At 53.8% G+C, this 19,681-nt stretch overlaps 1 protein-coding gene across 2 annotated transcripts in view; it reads right to left on the minus strand.

Moving 5' to 3' along the window:
• RHBDL3 (rhomboid like 3) overlaps positions 1-19,356 on the minus strand; it is a 50,999-nt gene extending 31,643 nt beyond the window's left edge. Inside the window, exons 1-2 of one of the 2 annotated variants that reach the window (XM_068977830.1) lie at positions 19,252-19,356; positions 17,648-17,671 (exon numbers count right to left, since the gene is read on the minus strand). In XM_068977830.1, the coding sequence (XP_068833931.1) occupies positions 17,648-17,671; positions 19,252-19,356 (129 nt within the window). The remainder of the gene's footprint in view (positions 1-17,647; positions 17,672-19,251) is intronic. The other variant, XM_068977831.1, reaches the window with a different exon arrangement.
• Between the last annotated feature and the right edge of the window lie 325 nt (positions 19,357-19,681).

Raw genomic sequence — 19,681 nt, forward strand, 5'->3', positions numbered from 1 at the left:
CTGGTTCCTTGAAGGTTGGCATCACAACTTATCCCCGGGGCTCAGCACAGAGGCTAGCATAGTTTGACACTCACTGAAGATCTGTTGGGTGAATAAGTGGATCTTTGGGTGAAAAAATGGGCAGTCATTTTCCAAGGAATGGCTCAGGGGTTCCATTAGAAAAGGGACTGGGACTTCCCTGGCAGACCAGTGGTTTAAGACGCTGTGCTTACACTGCAGGGGTTGCAGGTTCAATCCCTGGTAGGGGAACTAATATCCCATGTGCCACTCAGAGTGGCCAAAAGAGAAGAAAAGGAAAGAAAAGGGGCTTATTCGTCTCCCTCAGAGAAGCCCGTGACCGTCAGGTCCCCTTCCACTGCCCCTTCTCTTTCCCCACAGAACGCACCCAGTGTGCCCGGTCAGTACACACTAACTGGCTTTACAGACACCCAGAGCAGTTCCCGATCACGAGCTGCCTCCCCACTGAACTCACTGCACTTGGAGATGCTGCTGCGGGTTGCTTCAATTTTAACAGGCAAATGGAGAAGGAAATGGCAACCCACTCCAGTGCTCTTGCCTGGAGAATCCCAGGGACAGGGGAGCCTGGTGGGCTGCCGTCTATGGGATCACACAGAGTTGGACATGACTGAAGTGACTTAGCTTAACAGGGACTTCATTGGTGGTCCAGTGGCTAAGACTGTGCTCCCGATACAGGGGGCCCCAGGTTCAATCCCTGACCAGGGAACTAGATGCTACAGGCTGCAACTAAAGAACCCACAGAATGCAACTCAGACCCAGCAGAGCCAAATAAATAAATAAAATACATATATATATATTTAAAGGCATTTAAAAAATGAGTGAACAAACATTTTGGACATCTGCATGTACACAACAGGGAGCCCGGAAAATCAAGCCCACTTTTCCGCCTTGCCTGGATAAAGGTCAGTGAAGACTATTTTTGGAAAGGTTGATTCTGTGTGCAGCCTCTCTAAGACAACCCAGGAGATATGATTCCTTCAATCCTCCCCAGAACTCAATGAGAGGGGACATCTCAAAGGAAGCCTACTGAAACGTCTGCCCTTGTTCCCCACCCTCCACCCAAAATAACAGACTTCAGGAATGACACTTCTTTGGGTCCCACCGAGGAGCATTGCAGGAAACTCACCTCCACCCTGCTCCAGAAAGATCTCTAGGAGCAAAAGCACCTACTATTTGCTGAGTGTTTTTATGGGGCTAAATACCACTCCAAGCATCTCATGTATATGACTTATTTAACCTCCTACCACAACCTTACGAGTACGGTGTATAATTATCTTCATATTGAAACAGGAGGGAAGGGGGCAGGGCACAGCCTTTAAGAGAATGACACAGCCAAACAACATGACATAAACTTAGAACTAAATGACCGCGAGATGGCCGAGGAGTCGACGTCCATATATAGACCTTGGGCCTTGGTATATACTCACTGTAACACATCAGCAAGCTAAGTGACACACCCACAGGCACCATGACAGCTCCAAGGCTGGCTATCAAAGACGGAAAAGTGGATGGTGGCCCAATTCCTGGAAATCTCCACCCCTTCCCCCAAATAGCCGGACTAATCCTCCCACGCATTAGCCTGTGAAATTAGCTAGCCCATAAAAAGTAACCCCGCCCCATTTCGATGCAACTCTCGTCTTCTGAGATGGCCCACACTCTGTGGACTGCATTTCTCTCTAAATAAATTCACTTCTTACCTATCAGTTGGTCTCTCACTGAATTCTTTCTGTGATGAGACATCAAGAGCCTGAGCTTCATGAAGTCCTGAAACCAGGTGTGGGATCTCAGTTAAAAGCCTGGGTGGGTTTGAGTCCAGGGACATGGGTTCAAGTCCTGGGATGTGGGTTCGAGTCCCACTCTGAGTTACATGGTTTCAGTCTCACAGATGAAGAAGTGAAGACTCGGGAAGATGAGCGCAGAGAGGTTAAGTGACATGCCTGCGAGCCACAGAGCCGAAGATCCCGGAATTCCAGGCCCAGACAGCCCGGCACTACAGTCACCACTGGCTGCCGCTGCAGGTCAGCCTTCAGAGCCTGCTCTGCTGCTCAGGAGCCAAATGTAAGGATCAAAGAGGTGAGCGCAAAGCCCGGAGAGGAGGGGCTCCAGGAGCCTCCAGGGTCCACTCTAAACAGATTTTTCAAGCAGGAAAGCACTCACACAGCAACAGCTCTGATCTCCTTACAGCTCAGATGGGAAATGATGCCTGTGGTGGCAAAGTGGCAATGGCAGCAGCTGGGGTGGGGGTCTCCCACTCTGCCTGGGCCCTAACCCCTCCGGCAACAGGGACTCACCAGCCTGGCCCTGCCTGGTTCCCTGTGGCCCTCGTCTTGGGTGGGCTGATGGGGGTTGAGGGGGGGTTCCAAGTAGGGGGTGTTCAGAAGCAGCCCTGAATCCTGGAAACGTTCATCCTTCCCCGCCCCTCGCCTGGTGAGCACCACATGGAGTGTCTCCTGCATCAGCCTGAGGTGTTGGGGGTGGTGGTGGGGGAAGGTGGGGGGAAGACATCCCTCCCTGGGGGCCCATCCAAGGCTCTCCCGAGGGATGGGGCGGAGGGGCTGGGATCAGGCAAGGGCCCCTCTCCTTCATTCCGGCTCCAGACAAAGAACCACCTGCTCCCCTGGTCTCCCTCCCCCACCACCCAGGGCTCCCTGCTGTCGCCCTAGTGACCGGGCCTGCCCTGCGGCTCCTGCCCCCAGCCCCCAACCCCGCCCCGCCAGTACTGCCCCCAGCATGTTACAGAGAAGGAGCTGGAAGCTGGCCGAGCTTCCCCTTCTCTGCCAAAACCCTACCTTTCATGCCAGGGCCAGACAGGCCAGACAATGCGAGGTCATGGCCACCCTAATAATGAGGCCTCAGGGATGAAGGAGGGTGACTGGGGGGAGGCAGAGAAAGGGAGAGGGCCAGCTGCCTGAGCCCCATGGGAACGGACACAGGGCACCTTCCAACCACCACCCCCGACACCTCGGAACAGAAGGGCAAGAGCACCGGCTGACAGAGGGCATGGATGCGGCAGGGGGAGCCGGGGAACAAAGGGAGCGAGTGAGGGGGAGACAGAAAGAAACAGAGAGGACTCATGCAGAAGGCGGAAAGAGGTGGGCACCACTGCCTGGGAGGATGCTGAGAGCTTCTAAAGGAGGCTGCAACGAACAAGGCGAAATCCCATTCTTGCCTCAGCCATGGAGCAGTTTGCGTAATTTCAGGTAATCATCTCGACCCATAATTGCCTCGGCCTCACTTCTCAAGCAGAGTGAGCCTCCCCGCAGGGTGCAGTGGGCTGAAGCAAATGCAGGGCTGGGCTCTCCAGGGTCCAGGGTCGTCCGGACTCAGTGTCCAGCTCCACTTGCCTCATTCAAAGGAAGGGAGAGCAGCCGTGTTACGGAGGCTTCGCCGACCCTCCTGGACACGACTCCCACCCTGGGCCTCCTCAAGGGCAGTGACGGGGACAGGATCATACAAGCACCGTGGTTTGGAGCTTTGGGAAAGACAAACCCTGTACATGCAGTTTCCAGGACTTCCTCGGCGGTCCAGTGGATATGACTCCTTGCAGCCAATGCAAGGGGCGGGGATCCTTGATCGGGGAACTAAGATCCCACAGAACACACGGCCAAAAACAAACACACCAACAAATGAATGCAATTTCACTTTCTCATCAATAATGTACCAAATGGGGCTCCCCGGTGGCTCAGCAGTAAAGAATCTGCCTGCCAATGCAGGAGAGGCAGGTTCAAACCCGGGGTTGGGAAGATCCCCTGGAGGAGGAAATGGCAACCCACTCCAGTATTCTTGCCTCATTCAAATTCTGGGAAATCCCACGGACAGAGGAGCATGAGGGGCTACGGCCCATGGGGTCACGAAAGAGTCAGACATGACAGAGTGAGTGAGCACACACGCAATGTACTGAGGGCCCTGAAGCTGCAGGTCCTGGGTGCTCCAAGCCCAGATTCATCCACTTTGGGTGGGGCGCTCTCAGGGTGAGGTCCAGGCTGGGTGGGTTGGAGACAGCCTGACTGGGTCTGGTCTGAGAGTGGCGGGGCTGTGAACAGGCCCCAGGCAGGGGCCCCCCTGGGAGTTAGAAGCCAGGAGCACACTCACAGCTGCCTCCTGGATAGGCCCGGCTGTAGAGGTGGGTGAAGGGGAAGCCAAACCCACATTCGGCCTGTGTGGGAGCTGCTGGGGCAGAAAGAGAAGAAAACACAGAATGAGGAGTGATCCTCCAGCAGCTCCCGCCCACCTGCCTGGGCCTTGAAAAGAGCTGCGAGACTGGGGTGGTGGGCGCTTAATCCCAGAATGCCCAGCCCCCTGGCCCCTTAATCCTCTAGGTTGCCAGTTTCTCCCCTGCCTGGGGCCCCATGAATGCTCGGCCGTATGTACATATATATCCCCGTCTCCCACCCTGGGCCCCCTCCTGGCTTACTTACAACCTCGGCTGTGCAAAGTGTTAGCGGTTCAGTTGTGTCCGACTCTTTGTGACCCCATGGGCTGTAGCCCGCGAGGCTCCTCTGTCCATGGAATTTTCCAGGCAAGAATACTGGAGTGGGTTGCCATAGGGGATCTTCCTGACCCAGGGATTGAACCTGCATCTCCCGCATTGTGGGCCGATTCTTTACCGTCTCAGCCACTGTGGAAAGGACCCACCACATTTTCTCTGAGGGCTCCTTCCCTCCTCTGGGGCAAGGAGCTGGGGGAGAGTTCTGGAAAGAACCCCACCCTCAGCTGCTGTGCCATCTTGAGCAAAGCATTAGCCACACTGCCTGGATTTCTCTATCCATCATGTGGGAGGAACTCTCCCCTCTTGGAGGGAAGAAAGGGGGTCTGTCCCCAGCCCTGCACACATAAACACACCATATGCAGATGACAGCCGGGGAAAGAGAAATTCACAATCAGCGTGGAGTGGCTGATCTTCAGTTCTGCATCCTTGCTCGGTCAAAGGGCTGATGGGAAACTTGGACTCAGGATGAGGCAGCTACATGGTAGGGGCAGGGGTGGGGGGGTGGGGGTTGAGGTCTGTGCTGCACAAGGGACCTGGTGACACTGGGGAGACAGGCTGCAGGTCAGGAGATTGTCAGCTCACAGTCCAGGGGAGCTGAAGAGGAACCTCAGTGGTTTTCAAGCTGCTCTGCAGAGTTCTAGGAGTTGGGGGGACGTCTGAGGCCCAGAGAGGTGAGGAAGGGTTTGCTGAACAGCCCCCTCGGCCTCCTCAGCCAGAGAGGCCCCATTTGAGTTTGTTTGTTTCGTTTTTTGTTTCTATTATTTGCACTGTGCAGCTTGCGGGATCTTAGTTCCCCAGCCAGGGATCAAACCCATGCCCTCTGCCTCGGGAACTTGGAGTCTTAACCACTGAACCACCAGGGAAGTTCCTGAGTTGTCTTCTCTGTTAGCCTTCTGCAGACTCCTTGGTTGAACAGCAGCGCAATAGTACCTGCATATGCAGTGCCTGCCAAGCACCAGGCGCTACCTCGTGGAAACCTCAGGTCACCCTATGTCCTGGTTTGTCTGCGACAGTCCTGGTTTATACCTATTGTCTCAGCATGCTTCAGAAGGAACTGGGTGAGCAGGCAATGGAGATGACAGGATGATTTATTTATTTATTACAGCTTATTCGTTTGGCTGCGTCCCGTCTTCATTGTGGCACGTGGGAACCTCACTGCTGTCTGCTGGCTCTCCAGTTGCAGGGCTGCACACCGGCTTAGTCGCCCCAAGGCCTGTGGGGTCTGAGTTCCTTGACCAGGGATCAAACCTGCATCCGCTGCATTGGCAGGTGGATTCTTAACCACTGGACCCCCAGGGAAGTCCCTCACATGTTTATTAACAGCACCCCTTTCACTCTCAAAACGGTCCCAGGTTGGATATAAATTATGTGGTCCCCCCATTTAAACCTTACAACAGTCCTACGAGGGAGGTGCTATTTTATCCAGGAGAAAGACGAGGCATCCAGAACAGAGCTGCCCAGGTTTGAAGAGCTGGTAATGGGGCAGGTGGCCTCACATCCAGGTGGAGGGGCCAGAGCCTACACTCTCCCAGTTTCAGATGCTGCTGCATCCTGAAGGGTTCGAGAGACCCCAATTCAGTCTTCTCATTCATTCATTCAACAGACACTTGCCGAGGATCAACTATGTGTCGGGTATCATGCTTGTATTACGGACAGGGAGACAGGTGCAGAGAGCAAAAGGAACCAGTTAAGGTCACAGAGCAAGTCAGTGGTCAAGATGGAAATAGTTCAGGGCTCCTCCAGGGGCGCTGGCTGGTGCAGCTTTGCTCTTCCTTGTTTCTCTCGGTCCTGTTCTGGCATTTGAAATATAACTGGCTCAGTGTTTCCCAGTGTGTGTTTCATGAAACACCAGGCCCAAGGCGGTGCATGTAATAAGGGTGTTGTGGTCCTATAAGTTTGGGAAATGCTTGGGACTTCCCTGGCGGTCCAATGGTTAAGACTCCATGCTTTCAAGGCAGGGGGCACAGGTTTGCTCCCTAGTCAGGGAACTAAGGGGCTTCCCAGGTGGCACTAGTGGTAAAGAACTTGCCTGCCAAGGCAGGAGATGGAAGAGACTCAGGCTGATCCCTGGATTGGGAAGATCCCTGGAGGAGAGCACAGCATCCAACTCCAGTATTCTTGCCTGGAGAATCCCATGGACAGAGGAGCTTAGCAGGCTATGGTCCATAGGGCCGTAAAGAGTTGGACACGACTGAAGCCACTTAGCACACACACACACACACACACAGGGAACTAAGAGGCCATATGCCATGCAACGTGGCCAAGAAATAAAATTTAAAAAAAAAAATTATGGGAAAACTTTCTGGAAGGGCATGATGCATAAAACCAAATAAACAGTTCTTCAAGATCTTATAAGTGGAGAAACCTGTCTTAATTATTCAGTCCAGCATTTTCTAAACTTATTGGATCTTTGATCATAATATTTTTTCACAGCAACACTCCATGCAACACATTTTGGGGAAAATGCATGAATCCATAATAGAGTTGCTTTTCCCTTCTATGAAACCAGGCCCCTTTGTCGGTTTCCAATCATCCTTTCACCCCTATCTCATGAACGGCAGGCCCTCAAGGCAGCTGACACTGTCCGATGTCCTCCAGCAAAGTTAGAAATCTCCCCCATGCTGGTCCCAGCCAGAGGGCTGAGAAGGGTGCCAGACCCTGGGAGAGAAAGAGGAAGTGATGGGCCTAATGGGCCGCTGAGCTGAGATCTGCCTGCTCAGCACCCAGGACAGCGGCGCCACTTCCCTCCCTGCCGCAGGCCCGAGAGCCCAGCCAAGCTTCAGCAGCAGCAAGGCATCGGCAAAAGAGGAAGGGACACATCTACCGGATGGCTCATATACATGTGTGATCCAGGCTCCTCTGTCCACGGGATTCTCCAGGCAAGAATGCCAGAGCCGGCTGCCGTGCCCTCCTCCAGGGAATCTTCCCGACCCAGGGATGGAACACTCGCCTCTAATGTCTCTTGCACTGGTTCTTCACCACTAGCATCACCTGGGAAGCCCCACCTAGAGAGCCATCCTGGTACAGACCTCTCAGACCCAGAAGGTTAGGACCTAGAATCTAAGGGAGGCTTCCATCTCGGGCCCCACTGTCCCGTTTACCGAGACAAAAGGATCCCTGGGAAAGGACCACACAGTGTGAGTGCTGGGGCAGGGGAGGGTGCAGACAGCCACCCCTCCCCACTCAGGGGGTTATCACAGCTCTTCTGCTGGCTCCTGGCACCATTACCCGGCTTCTGGGCTGAGCAGAATTAACGAGGCTGCCCTGGGGTTTCGGGCTCAGCAGAGTTGTCCCCACTCAGCAGCTACAGCCCACCAGGGAACTCTGGTCCATTCATGGATATTTACAGCCCCATAAATTAGGTCCAGGCCTGCAGCTGCCGAGGTCAGGAGGCGAGGTTATGGGAGTAGCAGCTTTCCCTAGCACTTCTGCCTTGCAAATGAGGATGCTAATTCGCCCCGTAGAGAAAACCACCTCACACCATCCCCTCTGTCTTTTCCCAATAATTTCATGGTTTTGTTTTTTTCCTGGCTGCCCCATACAGCTTGTGGGATTTTAGCTCCCTGACTAGGGACAGAACCTGGGCCCTAGGCAGTGAAAGAGGAGTCCTAACCACGCTAACCATTCCTAATCAGGGAATTCCTCTGACCACTTTTATTCTCACATCAATCCTAGAGTATAAGTGTGGTTAGTCCCATTTAACAGATATGGAAACTGAGGCACACCAAGATGAATGATCTGCCCAGAAGTACTTCAGTGAGTAGAACAGGGTAACCCTCTGGCCTGCTTTAAAGCAGCTGAAGTTAGGAGTGGATTTATGAAGACCTCAAGTCTCCCTGGGAGAGACCAGTTTTTAAAAGCCTGGTTCCAACCTCTCCGGCCCTCCAGTCTCCCCACCTGGAGGCATGAGGGGCGCTCGGCTCCCCTGGGGCCTGGCCAGGCATCTGACGGTGAGTGAACCTTCCACAATTCTAGAATTCCCAGTTATATTATTTCTGTCTTTCCAGCTGCCAGCCCAGGGCTCCAACCCTCCCAAGGGGTTTTTCCCAGAAGCTCTAGGCCAGACTCCTGAACATCACCCCCTATTAGTCGAAGAGCTTATCCCCTGGATCTGAGGCTGGCAGGCTGATTAGGAGGCTGGAACACATTCCCTCAAGCAGAGAAGCTGGGGACATTCTGGCCTGGATCCAGGCTGAGCTGCTGGGCAGCTGGTCTATTTCCAGAAAACCATCCGGCCTTCTCTCTCAATACCTGGGCTGTGAGGGGAAGATGAGCTCCCAGACCCCCCGCCCGCCGGGGTGCAGAAACGGGGGTCAGGTGGTGTGAGGGCCACCTCTTCCCTCCAGGCCCTGCCCATCTCCACCCTGAAAGAGAGTCTCCTGGAGGACCCCGCTTCTTCCCTTCAGGAGCCCCCTCCCCGCAGAAGGCCGTGGAGGTGCACAGGCCCTGGGGGGCAGCTGGGATTCAGGCTGGTCCCTTGGGTCCCAGAAGCAGACAGAACGCCTGTGCTGACTCATCCAGGCCCAGTCGTCACGGCTGCTGGGGGACTGAGGCCAAGTCGCAGCCGTAAAGGCAGGGGGGCCGTTGGCAGGGAGAGGTGGGAGTGGGTTTGAGTGGGGAGGGGGTCTTACACGTTCCCCACCCCACCCACTTCAGCCTAAACCCATTTCCTCCTGCTGTTTCTCTTGGAAACCACCAACGGGTCCCGCTGGATGCAGGGAGGAGGGAAGTGGGATGAAGACCTCTGACCAGGAGCAGGGTGGGCAGGATGCAGGGTCACCAGGCTCCCTCGCCTCCTGTGGCCCTCAGACCCGATGCTGAAGCCACCCAGGAGCCTTGTGTACACACACAAACCCCTCTGCAGAGGGTCCTCATTTGCTTTATGTCTTGGGCCCCGCCCCCACCCCCCAGGCCTCAGTTTCCTCCTCTGTAAAGAGGGGACTGCACCACTCACCTCCCAGGGTTACGAGAGCAAAATGAGACGACCTGTGTGCACACAGATGCTCAGTGTTTGCTCTCTCAAAGGAATATTTTCCAACTCAAACCTGTACTGTCCTTTTAAAAAAGGTGATGGGAGACTTCCCCGGTGGTCCAGGGGTTAAGATCACGCTTCCACTGCAGATCCCTGGTTGGGGAACTAAGGTTTTGCCTGCCATGTGGGGTGGCCAAGAAAAATAATAAAAGATATAAATAAATTTAAAAAGCTGTTGGAGGACTTCCCTGGTGGTCCAGGGGCTGAGAATCCACCTGCCAATGCAGGCGACACGGATTGGATCCCTGGTCTGAGAAGATTCCACATGCCGAGATGCAGCTAAGCCCACGTGCCGCAACTATTGAGACCGATCTAGAGTCCGTGTTCTGCAATGAGAGAATCCACTGCAGTGAGGAGCCCGAGCACCATGACTAGAGAAAGCCCAAGCACAGCAATGAAGACCCAGTGAAGCCATAAATAAATAACTTTTCAAAATAAATAAATAAAAAAGCCGGTGGAACAAGGCTGGGCAAGTTGTCCACAGCTCGAGACACTCATCAGCTCATTTCCGTAACACAAAACAGGACCCTGTGCCCAGACTCACCAGGAACTGTCAAATGGAAACCCTGGGTAGAGGAGGCCTGCCCTGGGCTCTGATCACCTGGTGCCTGAAGCCTCGTTCTCACCACAGACTATCCCACAGCCAGTGAGAGGAGGGAAAAACGCTTTGGCGTCCACCCCCCGCCAGCCCCCACCCCTGGCAGTCTCTTTCCAAAAACTTCTCTCTGTGGAAAGTTCAGAGAGAACATGGTTTTCCAGCTCCTGACCTGAAGAAGTCAGCTTGATAAGCTGGAAGAAACCCCAGCATGGGGATTTGGACACTTTGATTCAAGACCTAGAACTAATACTCAGAGGTAATTTTGAAAATGGTGTCAATTTCTCCAAATTCCAGTAACATGGTAACAACCACGTGTGTTTATCAGGGACTCACTACACACCACCACCTGCTGTGCACCCAGCATCTCATCAGGCCCCGAAAGAGCCCTGAGGGCAGGGAGCTGACAGATGAGAAAACTGAGGCTTCGAGACATCACCCAGCTGGCCCCTTGTCACGTAGCAAGCAAAGAGAAGCAGAACTGGGACTCAAGCCAGACTCCATGTCCTCGCCTGTCCCTTAGTCACTTGGGGGTGCCGAGGAAGCAGCCAGACGTCTGCATGGCCCGGTGGCAGGAACACAGGTCAGAGAGAGAGAAAGCAGAGCTGGGCTCGTCTCAGTCTGATACTTCAGCACCAAGTGACCTCCGAAGGTCAGAGACTTCTGTTTTCTCATTTGCAAAATGAGCAGCCTGGACAAGATGCTTCCATTGACCTCCTGATAAGCTGAGGTCCTCAAGGTGGCTGCAGCCCCAGAGGCACCGACCGGGGCGAGGTGGCCCACAGCCAGGGCTAGCGCCCGGAGAGGACATCAGAGCCAGAGAAGGCGTGGGCAGGGATGTAGCTGGACCTGTTCGCTCCCGCACGTGTATGCCTATTCCGTGTCAGGCAGGCAGCCGGGCAGCACACCACCTCAGCTCCCTCAGCCTCACTGCTCAACTGCTATCCAGTGCCTTTCTGGGAGTTAGGGATAAAAGGGTTAATGCAGCATGGCTGCTGGGGTCCCTGGGGGGCAGGGGAGGGGAGCGCCTTTGTGGTGGAGGAGAGTTCAGACTCTAGGGACCTGGACACCACCTGATAAGGGGCTGGAGGTACAGAGCGCAGGCAAGGCAACCCCTCTCTGCTGGTTAATCCTGTGTCCCCAGGGGCGCTGCCAAGGCCCCCGAGTCTGGAGCACGTGTTTTCTCTGCGGCTCTTCACTAATCCATACAGCAGTCTCATCTGCACCTCTTTTCAGCTCCCAGCCAGCAGGAGTGTAAATGAGGTAGGTTTTAGGGTCAGGCTCAAAGACCACAGGCTGAGGGTAAGGGGGACTGGGTAGAGGAGATACTTGGGGAAAGCAAGCAGAAAGCTCCTCTGAGCACACAAGTGGCTCTGTCTCAAGGAGCTGGGGCTGGGAAGGAGGTGGTCTAGAGGCAGAGACCTTCCCTACGGAGGCACGGGTCTCAGAAATGACTCTGGGCTTATTCTAGCAAATTCTGATTCCCCATCAAAAAACAGCTGTCAAAGGTAACTATGGCTTAAGACTTCATGCTTCCACCGCAGGAGGCGTGGGTTCAATCGCTGGTCAGGGAACTAAGATCGTGCATGCTACTCAGCACGGCCAAAAACGAAACAGGAAAACCCAAACAAACAAAAACATCAATCAATGCCCACTGGGTATCAGATATTATTAAGAGAGTTTCCACTTCCATTCAACTCCCACAATCATCCCTAGACTTAAAGATTATCCTCTCCATTTCAGAGATAAAGAAGTTGAGGCTCAGAGCGCTAATGTCACTTTGACCCCAATCACAGAGCCCCCAATCACAGTCCTGGGCTTGAACCCAGGACTATTTGCCCCACATACAGGGTTTTCTCCAGCAGCCCACCCAAGCAGCCTCTTGTTGTGGTTGTAACATGTTTATAATTTTGGAGGGAGAGTCAAGATTTGTCTGCTTCCCTTCTGGGAGATTGGCAAAGTTAGGGGTCTCTTCTTGGAGACTGAAAAATGCATGTTCCCAGTGGGAAGGGGAAAACGGGAAACATGATCAAGTTCCTTCTAATTCTCCCTTTTCTTTCTCACATGCTTGAGCTTGGAAAGCAACTGTGCTCTGTTGACTTAACAGAACTCTGCTCCAAACCGTTTTGCTCATTAAACATTTGGAGATCTTGGAGGCACTTGTATGTGTGAATGTGGCAATGGTTTTCCAACCCCAGAAGCCTTTTATGAGTTAGCAGACTCCAGTCCTATGTCTGCCATGGACCTGCTGCTTGACCTTGGGTCCTTGAGGGTACCTCTCTGGAGTCCAGGAAGGACTGGGAGACTATCAAAGCATAACCTGAAAAAGAGAAGCTTGGAGGAAACCTATGGAAGAAATGTAAAGCAATAACTGAAGGGTACTGGGAAAAATTGTAAATATCAGATCAGAAATAAAAAATAAACCCCACCATGTATATTAATAAAAACTCACCAAATGATAAAATTTCTCACTACATAAAGGAAGGCTTTCTTAATAAGTGATGCTGGTATAACTGCATAGGAATTAGATCTGGAGGGAGTAAAGAGTTAGAGGATTTTTTTTTTAATCAGAGAAAAAGAAGTAGGAAATAGAAGCATCTATTTATGAGATCCTAATGGGGCAGGAGAGGGGGACGACAGAGGATGGGATGGCTGGATGGCATCACTGACTCAATGGACGTGAGTCTGAGTGAACTCCGGGAGTTGGTGATGGACAGGGAGGCCTGGCGTGCTGCAATTCATGGGGTCGCAAAGAGTCAGACACGACTGAGTGACTGAACTGAATCGAACTGAATGGCAGTGAGCAAAGAGGAACTAAAGAGCCTCTTAATGAAGGTCAAAGAGGAGAGTGAGAAAGCTGTCTTAAAACTCAACATTCAAAAAACTAAGTCATGGTATCCAATCCCATCACTTCATGGCAAATAGATGCGGAAAAATGGAAACAGTGACAGACTTTATCTTCTTGGGCTCCAAAATCACTGCAGATGGTGACTGCAGCCATGAAATTAAAAGACACTTCCTCCATGGAAGAAAAGCTATGACAGACCTAGACAGCATATTAAAAAGCAGAGACGTCACTTTGCCGACAAAGGTCCGTATAGTCAAAGCTATGGTTTTTCCAGTAGTCATGTATGGATGTGAAAGCTAAACCATAATGAAGGCTGAGCGCCCAAGAATTGATGCTTTCAAACTGTGGTGCTATTTGAATCAGTTCTAATAAGGTGGATGAAACTGGAGCCTATTATACAGAGTGAAGTCAGAAAGAAAAATACCAATACAGTATATTAACGCATATATATGGAATTTAGAAAGACGGTAATGATGACCCTATATGCAAGACAGCAAAAGAGACACAGATGTAAAGAACAGACTTTTGGACTCTGTGGGAGAAGGTGAGGGTGGGATGATTTGAGAGAATAGCATTGAAACATGTATATCATCATATGTGAAATAGACCGCCAGTCCAGGTTTGATGCATGAGACAGGGTGCTCAGGGCTGGTGCACTGGGATGACCCTGAGGGATGGGATGGGGAGGGAGGTGGGAGGGGGTTCAGGATGAGGAACACATGTATAACCATGGCTGATTCATGTCAATATATGGCAAAAACCACTACAATACTGTAAAGTAATTAGCCTCCAATTAAAATAAATAAATTAATTAAAACAAAAAAAAACAACTGTGGTGCTGGAGAAGACTCTGAGAGTCCCGTGGAGAGCAAGGAGATCAAACCAGTCATCCTAAAGGAAATCAACCCTGAATATTCATTGGAAGGACTGATGCTGAAGGTAAAGCTCCAATACTTTGGCCACCTGATGTAAAGAGCCAACTCACTGGAAAAGACCCTGATGCTAGGAAAGATTGAGGGCAGGAAGAGAAGGAGGTGACAGAGGATGAGATGGTTGGATGGCATCACCAACTCAATGGATGTGAGTTTGAGCAAGCTCCAGGAGATAGTGAAGGACAGGGAAGCGTGGTGTGCTGCTGTCCATGGAGTTGCAAAGAGTCAGACACAACTGAGCAACTGAACAACAAAAACAATTTATGAGATCTGAAGAGGGATGGAAAGTGTCTCAGCTCTGAAGCAACATAAGGAATCATGAAGGAAAAGCCCAATAGATTGAACTGCAGAAAAAGAAGACATTTTTACCATTATTTTACACCATAACAACAGGTTAATATTTAAACTTTAAGATCCAGTATTTAGGAAAACCATTCCGATTCCAAGGCTATGAAAAGATCATTTCCTCAATGAGAAGTTCAAACAGGAAACAAACACCTGGAATATCTGGGGGTTGAAGTGATGACTTTCAGGCTTCCTACCAGTTATAACTTCTGGGATCCACAGGGAAATATAGGGGAAGGGATGAGGTTGGGTGGCGTGTTGCACTCTTGCTTGAACAGACCAGACAAACACCCAGGATGCCAGTGGGGACCAGCTGAGTAAACTTCCATGGGGCTGGAGTCACCTGTTTTCTTCACCTCCAACTCCCCAGAAGGCATTCTGGTGGAGGGGTGTCCACATAGGATCAAAAGGCCAAGGTCATGGTTTCTAGCCCTTGGCTCCAATCAGCATTATGTTGGGTGAAAGCCACTCTACATGCTGAAGAACCAGAGAGCACAGAGAGACTGCTCGAAAACCATCCCTAACACTGGAAAAAGGTCCCAGCAGATCCCAGTTTGAAACCAGCTGATCGCTGGTATCCCCTTGACCCAGGAAAGGAAGGCGGACTGACTAGGGCCAGCCTCCTTATCCCATGACCTCAGAAAGGTGAATTCCAGGGCCACATTAGCCGGCAGGGATTCTGACAAGTGTCAGGAGAATCCCACCCCATTCAGCACAGGTTGACCCATCAGGGCTATTCCTGTAAGAAATTGTGGGGAGGGTGCCTGTAACCCCCAGCCAAATATTCTTTCCTGAGTGCACCAAGTTCACCATCACCAAATCCTGCCTTTAAGTAGGCCCAGAGGAAGAGTCAGAGAGGATAAGACCCCCCAGCCCTCCTGGGGCCCTTCTGAAGTTGTACGACCATTTATGAAGCCTCACACCTGCTCTGCATTCAGCCCTATCGGGGATGGTCCAAGGGGAGCTGCACAAAAGAGGCGGAAGAGATGCAGAGGGATGGGTATCTGCCAGAGGTTGGGCCCCCTGCTCACGAGCAGCTCTCCTCAAACACAAAGCACCGATAGGAAGGAAGACAACAGAAACAGGCTTCTAAAGCCATATGAGGGCTGGGGAGCGAACATAAGGCAGACCCCATAGCGAGAAAAAAAAAAAAAAATTGTCCAGTGTAAGCTTGGGGAGTTTCTTTCCTAGAAGTGTGTCTGTCCAGAATGGTTTCTGGGTGGGCCTTCCCAGAAGCAGGGGGATGAGCTCTGTGACACTTGGGATCTCCCTCCAGTGGGAAAAATTGGATTTCGTAGACCACCCACTGCTATCAGGTGCCATGCATTTTCTCTGCTCCCTCAAGTTCCAAATTCTTCCTCCTAAAAATTTCCCTCCATTCGTCCAAATCGTTCCTTTCACAGTGTAAACACACAGGCAGGGACTGGCGAAGGAAATTAATCAAATGAGAAAGACACAGACAGAGGGGAAAAAAGAACGATACACTTTGTTCTAGGTTTCGATTCTAAATCTGGCAGGAGGTGTGAAGGGTTGGCAGCTTGCTGGTCGTGGCATCAGTGGCAGCAGGCGGCTCCCTCCTGCCTCAGGGCGTCAGGCCAGCAGCTGCTGTGCTCTTAGGAGCCCGAGGGGGAGTCAGTCTACCCGAGCAGGACCGGAGGGGTGGGAAGCTCCCCACATCAGTCAGGGCTTGTGTTAAGATGATGACACCCCCAAACCTCCACTCCAGGCCCACCCTGTCTTTCAAGCTGAATTCCATGTTTTTTCTTTAAGATTTTTTTGATGCAGACCATTTTTAAAGTCTTTATTGAATTGGTTACAATGTTGCTTCTGTTTCATGTTTTGATTTTTGGGGGGCCTGGAGGCATGTAGGATCTTTGCTTCCTACCCACACTGGAAGGCGAAGTCTTAACCACTGGACTGCCAGGGAAGTCCCCTGAACTCTGTTTTCAGTCCCACTCGGCATCTGCATTTAGCTGATTCAAATTGAACTGGTCTGAAATCAAAGTTGTCAGTTTTATGAACCCTTATTTTCCTGCTCCTCTCAGGTTCGGAACCTCGATGTTGTCCATGTGGTCTGCCTCACCCATTCGGATCTGTCTTGGATCTCCATTGCAGCTGCAGCATCTTTAGTTGCAGCCTGGACCTCTTAGTTGTGGCATGTGGGACCTAGTTTCCCAACCAGGGATCAAACCCAGGTCCCCTCCATCGGGAGTGCAGAGTCCTAGCCACTGGACCACCAGGGAAGACGCAAATCTACATTTAGAATCTCAAAGTAATACATGTGGTTCACCTCATCTATTCCAGGCTACTAAGATCTTCCAATTCTCCCATCACCATGTCCTTCTTCCTTTCCATTCCCACTTTTCCAAGTCAAGGTGCTTGTCTCCATGCATTGCTGCAGGCTCCTAGCCAGCTTCTCATCTCTACTCCGCTCTCACAGAGCATCTTCCCAAAGTACCCCCTGGATCTTATAACAAACTTGCCGAAAGTACTTTGAAAGGCTTCCCCTGCATTCAACAGGATGAGGTCTGGTGCAGGCTTTTTCAGCTTTATCTGCCTCTCCAACCCAACACCTTTCCTCTGACCCGACCAGACTGGTGTCTTAAAGTTGCACACACCTCATGGCAGAATCGTCTTCAGCCCAGGGCACCATGCTCGCTGTTCCCCCACACCCGGGGAAGCTTGTGAAACAGGGAGGGAGAAGGAAACACACAACAGCACGCAAAAGCAGTTCCCAGCAAAGAAGAGAACCATTTCCCTGCAGAAGGTCAAGTGCTGGTCTGCCTGTTCCAAAGCCAATGCGGGCACTTCCAACTCCACCTCCCACACTTCGACTTGAGGTGTTGCAAACAATCACATCCTGTTTTCCGTCTATAGCTCCCCCGTTCCTAAGGTAAAATCATGAGTGGTCAGCTTTCAAATAGGGCTCATATTTGAGTCACCCACCAAGGATGGCAGAGATCTGACCTCAGAGACGGCCGTGGATCTGTGATGGTGGAGGGAGAAAAAAAAAAAAGGGGGCGTGGGGGGGGGATGTTCACCTAAGCCCTTCCCCCACCTCCCCAGCCCAAACGGGCTATCCCCTGGCACACAGAAAACATACATCCAGGGCTCTCAATGCGTATTATCGGATTTCTCCCTGGTATAAAGCTGGTTCCCGTGAAGTGGTGTTGGGAGGAGGAGGCAGGGAAGCATCTCTTAAGGGACCCCCCCCCCACCTCCTCCTGAAACCTGGAGAGCAGTACCATTCAGACCCAGAGCTGCCTTAGGCCACACCCCCACTCCCACGTCACCGTCTCAGGAGTGCGGAGCTGGGGAAGCCCACGCAGGCAGGGAGACTGCGGGGAGGGCTGGCAGGAAGGGAGGGGGCATTTAACTGCTCACCTACCTGATCAAACAGGACTTTCCAGTGCTGGTAGAGAAGGAGCCATGCAGGAGAGGAGGAAGAGGAGAGAAAGAAAGAAACACACTTATCACCAAGGCCTCTGCAGCCCCCTGCTGTTTCTGACCTAGCCTCCCAGCTGCGGGCCCAGGCTCAGGGACCCGAGGCCAGGGACCCCTGGGAAGAGTTTCCCAAATGAGTCTACACCTAGCAAAGGTGGGAACACTCAGACTGGGGAGGGAGAGCATGCCTCATTCTGGGACACGCAGGAGGGGACATGAGCAGAGCAAGGGTGATTCTCAACATTCCTTTAAAAAAAAAAAAAAAGCGTGCCATTCTGTCCAGGGGCCTCTAATAACTTCTGCCGCTTAGCTCCTATCTCGGCGTCTACTCCCAGGCCTGGGAATGCATGCCCGGATGCTTCTCCTGCAATTCCATCAGACCCGCTGCAGCAGTCTCCACCTGCTGGGGATCAAAGACCCCCTATCCGAAAACACATCCGGGCATAAGCATTAAGGTTTGGCCTCTACTTGGGAGGAGGGGATTCCCGCATGCTCTGAAACCCACCCCTGTCTCTTTGCAGGCTGAGCCTAAGTGAGGAGCCCCTAAGAGTCAGCCAAAGCGATGGGACCAGAAGCAACAGAGGGGGTTTAGGCACAAGAGCCAGAGGGGATACAACCCTATTCAGACTTCCCCGCTGAGGCTGGGTAGACGGGCGCAGGGCGGGGGGTGGGGGTGGGGGGCGGGCTTCCCTTCCCGGTCCCCAGCCTGAGAGGTCAGGGGCAGGGCGGAGCGTCTGCCCAGTTTTTCACCTCTGCGGAGCAGGTTAACCTGGGGAGGGAGAAGCTTAAGAAACTCCAGTTCCCAGGACTCCCCGCTGCCGGCTTTGCCCATGGCTCCCAGGACCGGAGGGGGGTGGGGGGAGACTCCGGCAGCAGATGGCAGGGAAGCCCTGTGGGGCAGCCCCTCCCTATCCTCGCCCAGGGGACCGTCGCTGGCACCGACGCGGTCTGGGACTCCTAAGCCCCCCTCTGGGAGCGAAAGCTCTCCAGGCACTCCTGTGCGTCCTCCAGCCGGGCTCGGAGCCAGGGGCTAGCTAGAATTTCGATCAGGGTCTTGGACAGGGCAGGTGCCGGGCCGGGGCTCATCAGCGAGCGGAGAACGGGTCGCCAGGGCGGTCTGCGCCGCAGGCTTCCGGGGACTCTGCGGCGCCCGCTCCTTCCCCGGCTCCGAGAGCCCGCAGGTCGCGAGTGGGAGGGGAGGGGAGCTACTGCTGTGACGCGGCCGCCTCTGCGGGAAAACGCCGTGTCCCGGGCACTGCACCAGCCGCGGGGAGGGGGCTCGGCGGCCGGCGGGTCCCCGGCGCAGCGGCGGGCGCTGCGCTCAGCCGGGAAGCCCCGGGAGCCCGAGCAGGGGATGGCGCGCGCGCGTTTCGGGGAGACCGGTTCCCTCCGCCCCCTCCAGCCCGCGGGGACCCGGCCAATCCGGGGCGCTCCCGCGTCACCTTGAAACCTCCCAGTTACCCCGCGGGGGGCGAGTCGGGGGCAGCGGTCCCCACCGCGGCCCCCGCCCCCCAGAAAGTTTGCCCGGGCGGGGGAGGGGGCACTCACGTCCTCCGCCGGCGGCCGCTCCTCGGCCTCGGGTTCCAGCTCCTCGATGCGCTCCGCCTCGGCGCAGGCGGCCACCGCGGGGCCCGGGCTGGGGTGCTCGCCCATGCCGGGGCGGCGTCCGGGGCCCGGCGCGGCTGCGGGGCTCGTCCCGGGGCGCCTGGCTAACTTTGCGCCGCGGCGGCCGCGCCGCTCTGGGCTGCCCGTGCGCGCCGCGCCGCCTCCGCCTCCGCCCCCATGGTCCCGGCCCCCGCGCCGCCGCCTCGCGACCCCGGGACGCCAGGCCCTCCGCCGCAAACTTCTCGGCGCCCGCGGCCCCGCCGGCCTCCGCCTCCACCCCGGCCCCAAGGCCCGGCTCCGAGGCGAGGGCGCCCTTGGGCCGGCCCCGGCCCCGCGGCTCCCCGCGCGCTCCCTCCTCGCTTCCCGCGGCCCC

This window comes from Capricornis sumatraensis, chromosome 8 (genome assembly GCF_032405125.1).
Source record: "Capricornis sumatraensis isolate serow.1 chromosome 8, serow.2, whole genome shotgun sequence".
Taxonomy (NCBI): Eukaryota; Metazoa; Chordata; class Mammalia; order Artiodactyla; family Bovidae; genus Capricornis; species Capricornis sumatraensis.